Source organism: Chelonoidis abingdonii, chromosome 9 (assembly GCF_003597395.2).
Source record: "Chelonoidis abingdonii isolate Lonesome George chromosome 9, CheloAbing_2.0, whole genome shotgun sequence".
Classification (NCBI taxonomy): Eukaryota; Metazoa; Chordata; order Testudines; family Testudinidae; genus Chelonoidis; species Chelonoidis abingdonii.
This window is the reverse complement of record NC_133777.1, coordinates 65,846,822-65,859,526: the sequence shown is the minus strand read 5'-3', so window position 1 is coordinate 65,859,526 and position 12,705 is coordinate 65,846,822. Positions and strand designations below refer to the sequence as shown.

At 41.4% G+C, this 12,705-nt stretch overlaps 1 protein-coding gene and 1 long non-coding RNA gene across 2 annotated transcripts in view; one reads left to right on the top strand and one right to left on the bottom strand.

Moving 5' to 3' along the window:
- Positions 1–36: 36 nt before the first annotated feature.
- Positions 37–6,221, bottom strand: LOC142047274 (uncharacterized). The gene is made up of 3 exons (XR_012656464.1): positions 6,043–6,221; positions 2,343–2,445; positions 37–1,247 (listed from the first exon to the last, which is right to left on the bottom strand). It is a non-coding gene; the product is annotated as an uncharacterized LOC142047274 (long non-coding RNA).
- A 437-nt stretch (positions 6,222–6,658) lies between these two features.
- The window catches only part of FBN1 (fibrillin 1), a 221,881-nt gene continuing 215,834 nt past the window's right edge, over positions 6,659–12,705 (top strand). The window contains exons 1-2 of the mRNA XM_032762923.2: positions 6,659–6,861; positions 7,135–7,420. Coding sequence (XP_032618814.1) covers positions 7,245–7,420 — 176 coding nt within the window. The 5' untranslated portion in view covers positions 6,659–6,861; positions 7,135–7,244. The remainder of the gene's footprint in view (positions 6,862–7,134; positions 7,421–12,705) is intronic.

The following is a 12,705-nucleotide window of genomic DNA, read 5'->3' as shown; positions in this document are numbered from 1 at the left end:
CAGAAAAACAGAATAATTACCAGTGAAAATCCTAAACACAAATTCCTGTTACAATAGAACACAATTATAGACTAGGGTTTTTTAAGTTACTACATAGCAGTCTGAGCAAAAAAAATCTGTCAGACTTAGCCAGTGTAAATGGGGGAAAAAAATAAATCAGCAAGTCAGTTCCAGACACACAGACTCCTAACAGAACTAAAATGGAATTACAATTGTGTTTACTTGGAGAGGTAGCTTGGTACAACTGGTAGGGAGGAATGATTTTATTATTAATAACTCAGCCACTTTATAAAATGAACTGAACCATTTATGTATCACTGTCAATTTGTGCTATGGTAGAGGCTAGAGGCCCCAGCAGTATTGTGTTAGGCACTGTACATACAGCAAAGAGATGGTCCCTGCTTCAGAGAGTTTACAATCTAAGTAGTAGTGGAGAACAAGCAGACACTAAGGAAGTTATGCTGCTGAGCAAAGAGATGCCTCCAAAGCAGTGGGTGGTGGCTGTGAGCATGTCTTTTATTAAAGATGCAGTCCTGACCTTTGCAAAAATAATTTCCACTTTTAGGTTTATATCGGATCTATCACTCTTACTGTTTTCTCAGATGCCAGAGGCAGCACACGTCTCCCCCACCCCAAACCTAGATTGACCCAATCAGCTGCCACTGTTCCTTCTTACTGTGGATCCTGCCACCATAACCCACACCACTGTTACCTGCAATGCACTCTACTTGGGGGTACTCCTGAAAATCATCTGGAACATTTTCTTCAGGGAGGTAAGTTGTAATGTGCATGCAATACTGGTGTTACCAAAGCTGCTGTGATTACTGGTTTATTTCTGGGTGCAGTTCAAGGTGTTGGTTATGGTCTAAAAAGTCTTCAAAGGTCTGGATCTGTTATTCAAGAGATCAGGTCTTCTCCTGTGGCCTGTCCCGGTAGCAGAGAGATGCTGGATAATTCCTGCTGTCTGTCCTTGGAGTGAAATACTCTTGAATGGATGGCAGGGCATCATAGTTGGAAGGCCTAGGAACCTCTTCCTTCTAGATGTGTTCTAGAGTCCAGGTTTGATAAGCTTCATGTGGCTGTGCCAGAGTTATCCATTTTGTAGGTCTCTGGTTGCTAGTAAGGAGCAATCAATTTAGTAACACAGAAAAGAAGTTCTGTTAAGTCTTTTGATTTGGAGAAGGTACTTGTTATTAGTTGGTTTTTTTAAAAGGGTCTAAAATGCCCAGATAGACACCATTATAAATCTGTAAACAAATCAGATACATATTCCCCCTTAGTATGTATAAGCTGATGGTCTTTAAAAGTGCTATACACCAAAAATTGATGATCTCCATGTTTCCCTATATTAATTGATGGGCAGCCTGTGTATCGTGTAACATTACCTCATTTACTGTAATCTACATTTCTGTAACCATGCAAGATACCAAATAAGACATCATAAATGTCTCATCAGATAGCAGTCATCAGATTCTAATTAACCTGTTATGCAGGCTGGATAACTTTTCAGAAGTTGAACCCGGAGCATGAAAGCAATCATAAGAGAAAATCTGAGTCCAAATGAATGTTTATAAGTGCCTCATTAAGGTAATACTTTTCATGACTTGTTACCTTTGTGTTGACTTGTCTTTTTCATTATAAACCTTATTTTCTAGCAGCAGTTTTTGCAATAATATAGTTTAAAAGCACTCTGCTTCCAGAGTCACTTTAGTAAATGTGTAGATTTCGGTATACATAGAGCAAGACCAAAGTAAGGGAAGCAAAGATGACTGCCCCATTACATACATTTGATCTGCACCACCACCCTCATCTAAACTTTCCATTTTAAAATAAGTTTGTCATTACAAAAGGAGTGCAAAATCCCTTGCACAACACCGTCTCTTCACTTGAGCAGTTACATATGTATATTTCTGTTTCACAGGATACTGTTGGGTGCGGGAGGGAATCTGAGTGAATAGCTTTAAAGAAATTACTTTCCTTTTTATCCCCAGAATGGGTTCAGTGTGAGTGGCATCAATGCCAGCTTTCTCCTCACTGCCTCATGAGTGTGCTGAAAACCAAACTAGCGTTTCTAGAAGTGTAAATGTTTTTCAGCCTCCATGCTATTCATTCCTTGGAGGAACTCTCTTCTGAAAGTGCCAACAAGGTAAAAATTAGTGACTTGATCCTTTATTGTAAATAAACAATTTTTTTCACACAGGTCACTGAATGGTAGTGATAAGTTTTGGGTCACTACCAACCTGGGCCAGAATCAGACTGATGATCTACAATAAAGTGCAGTGCTCTGTATCCCATTGCTCAGCCAGCCAGTCATCATTTTTCAATGTATATCTGTATTTTACCTGTCTATTGGGACTTCACACCCTTCCTGTAAATCCAGCCTACCTTGACAGTACATCCTTCTTTTTTTGGTTGGTACCCTCTTGGGAGTCCAGGTTAAGAGATCTGAATTGCAAGGTGTAAGGGATTTACTAAATATCAAAATGACCGGGAAGAAAACATAAAATCACCACTGATAAAGTCTGCAGATGACACAAATTTGGGGGGGAGTTGGTGGTAAATAATGACAAGGACCAAGTGACTGATTTGGAGCAATTGCATCACTTGGTAAACTGGGTGCAAGCAAACAATGCATGTTTTAATATGGCTAAATGTAAATATAAACATTTAGGAACAAATAATGTAGGCCATATTTACAGGATGGGGGACTCCATCTGGGGAAGCAGGCAGTGACTCTGAAAAAGATTTGAGGGTTGTGGTGGATAATCTTCTGAACATGAGCTCCCAGTGTGATGCTAGCCAAAAGAACTAATACGATCCTGGGGCGCATGAACACAGGAATCTCAAGTACGAGCAGAGAGGTTATTTTACCTCTATTTTTGGCACTGGTGCGACTGCCACTGGAATACTGTTCCTAGTTCCAGTGCCGACAATTGAAAAGGGTGTTGATAAATTGGAGGGGATTCAGGGAAGAGCCACAAAAATGATTGAGCTCTGTTAGCTTATCCAAGAGAAGGTTAAGGCGTGTTTTGTTTACTGACTAGAAGTATTTACAAGGGGAACAAATATTTAATAATGGACTCTTCTTTCTAGCAGAGAAAATTGTAACATAATCCAATGGCAAGAAGTTGAAGCTAGATAAATTCAGTCTGGAAATAATGCCTAAATTTTTAATGGTGAAAGTAACCATTACAAGCATTGTGGTAGATTTTCCATCACTAACAAATGTTATAGATTGGATGTTTGTCCAAAAGATATGCTCCAGGAATTATTTTTGGGGAATGGTAAGGAGGCCAGACTAGATGATCACAATTGTCCCTTCTGGCCTTGGAATCTATGGTTCTATGAATCTATGAAAAATGTTTACCTTTTGGAAACGGTCTCCTCTGCGTCCTTGTCGGTCCAGTTAGTGTTAACTGATTAGTTATGCTCGAATGGTGCAAATGAAATGAGTAGGGGTACAAATATAAAGTTAATTGATCCCCTTAATAAAATTCTACCAAAATAAAATGATTGGAATGCTGTTTCTATTGAGTAAGCAAAAAATACTGCATTTATGTGGATGGCTTAAAATAAAATGGTTCCACATACTTAAAAGGATAAAGTGTGTTGAATAAAATATAAAGAACTGCTCCTTACAGTCATTTCGAGTGATGTCCATCCTGTTTTTTACTACATTAGAGTTGTAAGCACAGTATGTAAGATATGCAGTATGTAACCATACAAAGTTTTTTTGCATTGATTCTAATAATGCACTCATGGCACCAGATGTAGCATGCGTTTACCTAATGCATACTTTGGGCAGGGTGGCATACGTGAGTATGGTTAGCTACTTGCTGTAAGGTTGTACATTGTCCAAAATCGAACAGGTCAGTACTGTAATTAAGCTATCCTATATATCAAAACTTCTGTAATTACAAAGCACAACTGAAAGCAAAGCCTTTGGAAGACCAGTTTTGTAACGTAGGACCATTCACAATGGAATAGCTGGTTGAAACTGACAACCTGGAATGTTTTCAGGTTTCAAAATCTAACATGTCTGTCAAAATACTTGTTAGCAAGATGAATATGTTCATATTTATTGTCTTCACACTCGGGCCTTGTCTACACTACAGGGGAAATTTAATCTAAGCTATGCAATTTGAGTTATGTGAATAGCGTAACTCAAATCGACATAGCTTAGATCTACTTACTGTGGGGTCCACACTACATGATGTTGACAGGAGACGCTCTCCCGTCGACTCTTCTTGATTTGGTGGAGTACAGGAGTCGAGGGGAGAACAATCTGTCGTCTATTTAGCAGATCTTCACTAGATCCATTAAATCAACTGCCGATGCATCGACTGCTGCTTGCCAATTCCCTAGTAAGTGTAGACAAGCCCTAAGATGCTTGTGTGCTTTCAGTTGCGTTTTGTAAGTTCAGAGTTTTGATATTTAGGATAATTTAATTACAGTACTGACCTGTTTGATTATGGACGATGAAATGAACCCCAAAAAGCATAAATAGAGGCTCCAGTGGGTTAGAGAGCGGGAGTGAGATTAGATTTTGTTTTGCAAGGTGATTTACAAATATTGAAGTAATAAAAGTAACTCCAAGAGCATGAATGAAAACTGTAGACCTTACCAACCACAGACATGGCTACAAAAGTGCTTTGTAGCCAGAGCTATTAAAATTAAAGGGGAGACTGACTTCTGTTACTCTTTTAGGCTCTGATCTAAAGTTCACTGAAGTCGATGGAAGTCTTTCTGTTCCCTGCTGCTGGCTCTAGATTGGCCCTATCGGCTGCAAGTTGTTAGCATCCACCCTTCCGATCAAAAGGGTATAATTCCATTTTTAGAACATCAGTGGGAGCTGTGCATAATATTATAAACATAAGCAGCTACTTGAAAAGTGAGCTCCTAAAGAATTCTTACTCCTCTTAGAATGCAGCAGAATGTGTGCAGATCTTCTCTCTCATTTTAGTGATTTTCCATAGGCAGTTTGATTTATGGGTTAGTTGTATGGTTCTCTGTACCTTGCATTATCATAGCATAAGATTATTTACATTTTATAATAATCTGATCTCCTTGTCTCTGTGTTTTCAACTGCATTCTATCTTCTTTGTACCTATCTTTTAGTGTGTAAGCTCCCAAGAGAAGCAATTCTAGTTCTGCACCAAACCTCACATCCAGGGCTGAAGTACATAGTGTAAAGCAGGCAACCAGAAATGCCAAGCACTAAAAATTAATCACACAGGCACCAGACTTCTCCATTTTACAAAGAAAGATTGCTTAAAAATCAGACGAGACTTAATTTGTTGCGGGTGGGCCGAAAAGAATATTTCTATCAAGGCCAAGATTCTGCCACTATCAAGTCTGGAAGAATGTGATATTGACTTTCCACAAAGGAAAAGCTTCTAGTTCTTGGCTTCACTGTTGTATTTATTAATTTTTTAAATCTTACTATCTGCTGCAGTTTTGATCTCCTGCTTTGCCTTGTACTTGTGCAGTTGGACTTCTCTGTCTTCTAGTCAATAGTGAATTCATTATTCGCCAACTTCCAAGGTAAAGTCAATATCTCTGCTGTTTCCCTTATAAGGGAAACATAAATACCATTATGCTTTTAAGCCAGTAAATCAGACTTAAACTACTGCACCTCCAGGACACATGATTTCACACAGAGGCTGAGGAATCCCCCTCTTTCAGTTTTGTTTTCTCCTAGTCAGGGGTCCTGGAATAATTTTTTATGGTGGGGGTGCTGCTGCATGTATTTGAGGTTTGTTATTACAACTTCAAGCTCTGGGGTGGAGCAGCACCACTGTCTTCCCCCCTCCACCCCCGAAGGTTTTATAAATGGCTTTGCTGATACAACCCAGCAAGAAAGTGATTTGGGCACTTCTGAGCTCTAGTACCCTCCTGGGACCAGGCCCCGTGACCTGTTGTTACATTAACATCAGGCTGGGGCTTGGCTAAACAAGCAAGTCCTCTCCTCCTCGTGCAGTTGTACTCCGGCCCGGTTAGGTACTGCAAGAACCTGATGCTTTCTGCAGGGCGTGGGATTACCTAAGGCACCTAACGCTGCAGGCCGGGTATCCCTCTTCGCCCTCAATGCAGGGGGAAGAGCAGCTGGCTCCTGCTGGCTTTTGGTCCTCTCCTTCCAGCGTGGAGGAAAGGTGGGGCCAGGAGCTGCGGTTGGCCTCGGCCCCCAGGGCATCCCCACCTTCCCCGCGGCTCCCTGGCTGCCCGCGGGCGTTCTTGGCGCAGGTGCCGCCCGCCCTCCCGGGAGAGGTTGAGCTGCCGTCCAGGCTCCCGAGCCTGGCCCCAAAGCGCGCGCCAGGAACCCAAGCAGCCGGGGGCGCGACGCCCGGGGCCGCCCCAGCTACGCGGCCGGTCTCAGGAGCCGGGGTGGGGAACGGGGAGGGGAGGCCGGCGGCTGACCTGCCTCTCGCGAGACGCAGCTGCGCGGACGGTACTTGAAGAGGAGGGGAGAGGGAGAAGGGAAGGAGGGGGCCGCCGGAGCAGCGGTGGGTGCAGCGGCCGCGGCTGGAACAGCAGCGGGAACAGCGGCGGCAGCAGCAGCCTCCGCAGCAGCGGCGGCTCCAGTGGGTGAAGGCAGCAGGGTTTTTTTTTTTTTCCGGGTTATGTTGCGGCTGGGCACGGGTGTCAGCGCCCGCCCCATGCATGGCTCGCCCGGGCTGCCGCCAGCCTGACACCTCTCTCCTGCCGCCTTAGCCTCCCGGTTGTTTTGGTGCTGCTTTGCAAAGCCTGGCCAGTTTCATGCTTTGGAGACAGTCCCAGCCCCAGAGCAGCCTCAGCAGCTGCAGCCGCCGCTCGGTGCGCTGGGCGGGCTGTGCAGCCCTTGCTGATGCTGTCGGAGGGAAGGTACGGGAACGGGAGCGATGGGGAGCCCCGGCAGCCGCAGGCGGAGAAGCCAGCCGGGAGTTGGGGTGGGTGCTATGCCAGGCTGCAGCCTGGGCGCCTGGGGCAGAGACAGGCTGCGCAGTGGCCGGGCTCCGGGCACGGGCGAGCGGAGGAGCTGCGCATTGCGCGCTGCGGTGGCTCGCTCTGGCAGCTGGGGATGGGGGTGGTGCGGGGAATGGCAGAAGTCTCGCTCCGTGTCACTGAAAACCCTTCTCCTCCCCTCCCCTCTTGCAGCTGATCGGGAGTCGGTCGGCTGGGACCTGCGGATTTAGGCGGCTGGGGAGGAAGGAGAAGCCACTTGCAGCGCTCCGAGCCCAGGCGAGCCGGAGAAGGGAGGTGGCGCGATGTGGCTGGGGAGGCTGCTGAAGTTCGCCCTGGGATTTACAGTGATTTTATCTTCCTATACGAGCGAAGGTGCCGAAGGGAATTTGGAGGCTGATAACGCGAAGGAAACCAGAGCCAGCAGAGCCAAGAGGAGAGGACAAGGCGGAGGCGGAGGAGGGCACGATGCGCTCAAAGGGTAATTGGAGGGGAGGGGACACGGGGTCTTTGGAAATAACAGAACCTGGCGCACCGTAAGGCTACAAGGGCAATTGCTGTGAAGTGGCACCATCCTTGGGACATGTTAGTGTTTTTGCACCGTCCAGTTCTCCCAATGGGCGTCAGCGAAAGGGAGGTCAGAGAGTTTGGGACAAATTGGATTGTTACAGTAGAAGAAAAGCCACTGTTACTACCCAGCCTGGTGAGATGGTACTTTCCTTGGAGCCCCTGAAGTTGTAAGGAGGCAAGATCTGGCTGCCTCTGTTCTCTTATGTTTAGTGAGGGTTATACTTCCCCCAAATCAAGCTCTGAGTGTGGAGTAGTGGTAACTATTGATCTGCAGCGTCCTGCCCTCCCCTATTAAATACAGTAAAAGGGTGTGATCATGCTGACAAAAGCAAGGAAAGTCCAAGCTAAGTCTGAGATTTTTGCTGCTCCGTCCTGAGCTGGTCATAGCTATACCATGTGCATTACACACTGAGCACAACAGGACTGGTAAGGATAAGTTTTTGGCCTGATCTTGCATTCCCTGTGCACCCAAAACTTCCAGAAACTTTAGTGGGAGATTTGGATGAACCAGGATTGTACAGTCCAGTCTTTGCTTTTTTGTTAACTGTTAATTTTAACTCAAATGAAAGATTATTATATGTTAATGTTTTGGTGCTTGTTAATTTAACTTCTAGAAATGAAAATAGAAAAAAACCAATCCCATTCCACTCCATCACCCCCTTTTTAAAAAATAATTAGGGCCAGTCCTTCATTCCTTGCTCACACAGGACTCCTATTGTTTGCCTAAAACAGAATGCCCATAACTCCAACCCTTTCAGATCAATTATGGTCTGTCATGCCTATTTAGACCATTTTGTAATATGTATCATTGCTCATTTGGTACCATTATTGTCTGATGTATAAAATATGTACCATCCTCACTATGCCACTCTTCTGGAGCTATTAATATCTGGTATTAGTAGCTACCTTGGCATGTGCCCTAAGTACTCTTAAGTGTAATAAAGTCATGGTGAAATGTCATGGTGCAGGCTTAGTAGTTTATTTCCAGTATTAAAGATTTCAGCCTGTAAAACAAAATGTCTTTAAAGATGCTGAAACAACATATTTCAAAACATAATTGTTTTGTTAAATGGGAAACCTCAAAATAATACCTCATCACTGTACGGTGTGTAATGTGGATTCCTGCCCTATCACCAGGGCAAAATTCTCAATGGTTGAAAGTAAAGTTTATATGGATGTTCTGATACAAGCCTAGCTATACTGATATTAGCAGGCACCACAAATGAGCTGAATTCTGCAGTCTTTAATCTGGAAAATATTTCTCTTGATATTAATGGGTGTTTTGCGTGAGTGAGAAATGCAAGATTGGCTCTTATATTTTTCCTTATTTCACTATTTGCCTAATAAGGAAACATTATGGTTTTATTCTTAGGGGGTTAGATACATGGAATTCATTCTTTTGCCAAATTATGCATATAATGATCATGACGTATATCTATATGTAAGTGTGCAATGTGGTAATTTTATAGTTCCTTGAGCGAGGAGGTGTCTCAGGTTACTTTATCCTTTCTGGGCGTCATCTTGAAAAATACATACTCAAGTGATCAGTGTTTACTCATCCAAATAGTCTCAACAGCTTGGGTTTGCATGGTAAGGCCCTTTACTTCCAGGTGTCTTGTCACCAGAGAGAGAGCTGGGCAGTGCACATTCTGGCACTTCTTACTTGGGCAAAACTGCTGTTGAAGGCAAGGACTGCAAGCAAAGATAATTGTAAATAATAAAAGCTCTCAAAGGGTTAGAGAATTACTTTTCAGACAGATATTTACTATTCGTACTATGACTTTTAACCATTTTTCCCTCTTGGCATAATTTGGGTTCTGAGTTAAAGTATCAAGTTGAAAAACACGATTACTTAATCATGGGACCAAATTCTGCCTTCCAGTGCATGTGTTGTCTTCAGTGGGAGTTGCATGTGTGTGCTGGAAGACTCAATTGCTTTGTTGAAAATAACCATCACTGTATTTTTGTGGGTTGTTTATAAAGTAATAAAAAAAGCAAGAACAAACTGTTGAAATCAACAGCTTTTTCAAAGATCATATTGCAAGTGTTGATTACTGCTGAAAACTGAAGAAATAGCACAACTGTCTAGTTCTGTGATTTGCTTCATGAGTTAGACATCTTTTATTTACAAAATATGTTGTAGCAATTGCGTAAGAAATATTTGTGAGTGAGTTTAATGTATTTTAGACAACACGAGAGTTTAGAGTTAACAACAATGTTAGTTTTAGACATTCCATTTGACCATGGCTTGGTTAATTATTTGGAATATTGCAATTCTGATTTAGTGCCCTGGAAAGCAGATGCTTAACAAGCTTATAGCATTTTGCCAAAGGGTCTGATCCAGTAAAACACAAAACAAATCATTAGTTCAGTCAGTCATTATTAGTTCCTTTTTTGCACCTCATACTGAAGGCTGACAGTAGAAAGTGACCAAATTGTTGAAGCTTCGGAAATCTTTTCTTCTGTTAGCCATATAAACATCCTTATCATTGTTATAGGAAGTCCTGTTGGACATTCCCAATTTGGAAATCACAAGAACTTTCTTTGGTGTGGCAGTCTAATGTACAAAAAGAGCTGTCATTTTAACAGGCAGGATTGGGGTTAATTCTGTGAAATCCATATGGAAAATAGGCACCGAGTATGTAGGAATTGCAGATACCTTAGACAGAGAATCAGTGGTTGTTAAATAGACTTAAAACGTTATTAGAAAATTCACTTGACTAGGAGAAGACACATTCACATTATTTTTCTCATTTGTCCATCAGTACAAATATCTTTGGAGCTCTGAGAATTATAATCTAAATCATAGTTGTAGACTTTGTTTTCATGTTACGATACTTCAGATAGTTTTTTGGGGGGACACCTAAGTCTGAATCTGGTTTTACAGTGTTTTCTGCTACTGATGGTCAGTGCATGGATATGGGTGCCTCTTCAAAGATTTTCAGATAAAAAATTTTTAGTAGACTTTGTTAGTGTTTGTTTGATTAAAAGAACACTGAAAAGCATGTAGCTTTTAAAAATATTAAGATTCTATGGGCACATGTTGGTTTTATATGTAGAAGAATACATTTAGGGTTTACTGCTAATTTGTATCTAATTTCATACTAATGCTGTATTTTATTGCAAGTTTAAAGTTGATTATTTTCTTCCTCACTATCATTGCTTTATCAGTTATGCCGATGAGATGGCTGAAAACTAGAAGAGGACTTTAACTGGAGGAGATACTCCTCTATGTTAGCCTGAGCCTTAAGACTTCAGGCTTGTCCTGTAACTTAGAATTCTGACTCAACCATTATGCCATTGAGCAAATGGCATTTTAGCAAAAGCTGAATCCCTTGTGTTTTAAAATCAGTTCCTCTAATCTAACATGCATGTTTACATATTCGTTTCGTATTTTTATTAGTTGATCAGAAAACTATTATCAAGGTAGTAACTGTTTTTTCAGAAAGTATAATTTGATGTTTCGGTGTCAGTTTCCACATCCAAATACATATTGCAACATGGTAAATAGACGTATCTCTGGAATCCATTATGGTTTACCCTATAGCATGTTTAAAATAATAAACACCTTATGTGTATATAGATGGATCTTTCATCCGGAAGAGTCCCAAGAGCTTTAAAGACTGTTAGTATATTATATTGTAAGGATCTTATCCTGTAACCCTTGAACTCCTAAAACTCTCACTGTTGTCACTTGGAGTTTTGCCCAGGTAAGGACTGCAGGACTGGGCCTCCAATGGGAAACTTCCTAAATAACAGACACTTGAAAAACATGGTCTGTAAACTTAACCTTTGAATATAAAGTAAAAGTCAGTTGTTTCTTATGATCTGGTCCCTTTTGGACTAAATGGCAGAGAGGTATTTTGTTTTATTATGGTTATATACATTGATTAGAATTTCTTCCCAAAATGGGGAAAGACCTTGTATTTTAAAAAAAAAAAAAAAAAAAAAAAAAAAAAGGTGAAACAATTACTTAATAAAACAAGTGGTTATTTGCTTCCTCTCAAAGTGTAATGATGGAAGAGGGTAATACCTACCTTAACAATCAGTTGAAACTGAAATTTTAAAATGACTAAGGTTTCTTTGAGGTAGCTGAAGTGTGAGATAAGATTATTCTAAATAAGACTATAATTAAATAAATTGATACTAGAACTAGAAATGATAGTGAATATTACAGAACAGAATAGTTGGCACTGATCTGATTCATGAAACTCGGAGTGAAACAAATTAAACTCTCCTTCAGCAGATTATTATCCTTTTGGGATTAAATGTTGCTTGCCCTAGTCCCTAAAGCAAGATGCACTGGTTTTACAGGGGTTGAATAAACCAAGCAGGATTTGGTCTTTCATTTGCATCACTGCTCACTGAAATAAAATAAGTCTTTTAAATCTATAACATAATTCCAGTTTTCTGATATATAATTAAGGCTTCTGGTTTTCATTTAAAACCAATGCTTGCCACTAAAAACCTGCTGAAGAAAAGCAGACTTACCGTACTGGTAAATATTGGTTTATACTGAAAACCTCAAACATTTTTCTTACCACTTCTGGCCTACACACCTCTGGCTGTCCACTTATGCCACACCCAGTCAGCGTCAGACTCTGGATCTGAGTGAAACTGAAAGCTGAAAACTTCAAACTGGGAACAAAGTAAAAAGAATGTAAATACAGGGCAAACTGGGTCTTTTGGCTTTAGAGATGTTTGCCGGTACATATCACGTAAATTGCAGCATTAAGAGGGAACACCATCAACTTGAAATCTGGCCAATTAAAAAAATTAACAAACTGCTGCTCTTTTTATATATGTACACAATGTGATAACAACCAATCTGAGTTTGATGGCTTACAAACACAGAGGAAGGCATAGTTCAAGTCCCAAAGATCTTACAGTTTAAAGCCAGTATGGATGCAAGATTCCAGTACTAGCCGATCATGAGGCAGAATTAAGGTCTTTGACAGTTAAAAGTAGTTTTGGGTACTATACTTGTCCCTGAGTCTACATGCCATTGATGGTGGTTGTTACAATTACATTTTCCTGTACATGAACTGAGGTCTAATTCAGGTCAGAATGAAACAAGTGAGGAGATTTTGGCTCAGTCCCTAATGCACATATGAACATAAGAATGGTCATACTGGGTCAGACCAAAGGTCCATCCAGCTCAATATCTTGTCGACTGACAGTGGTCAATGCCAGGTG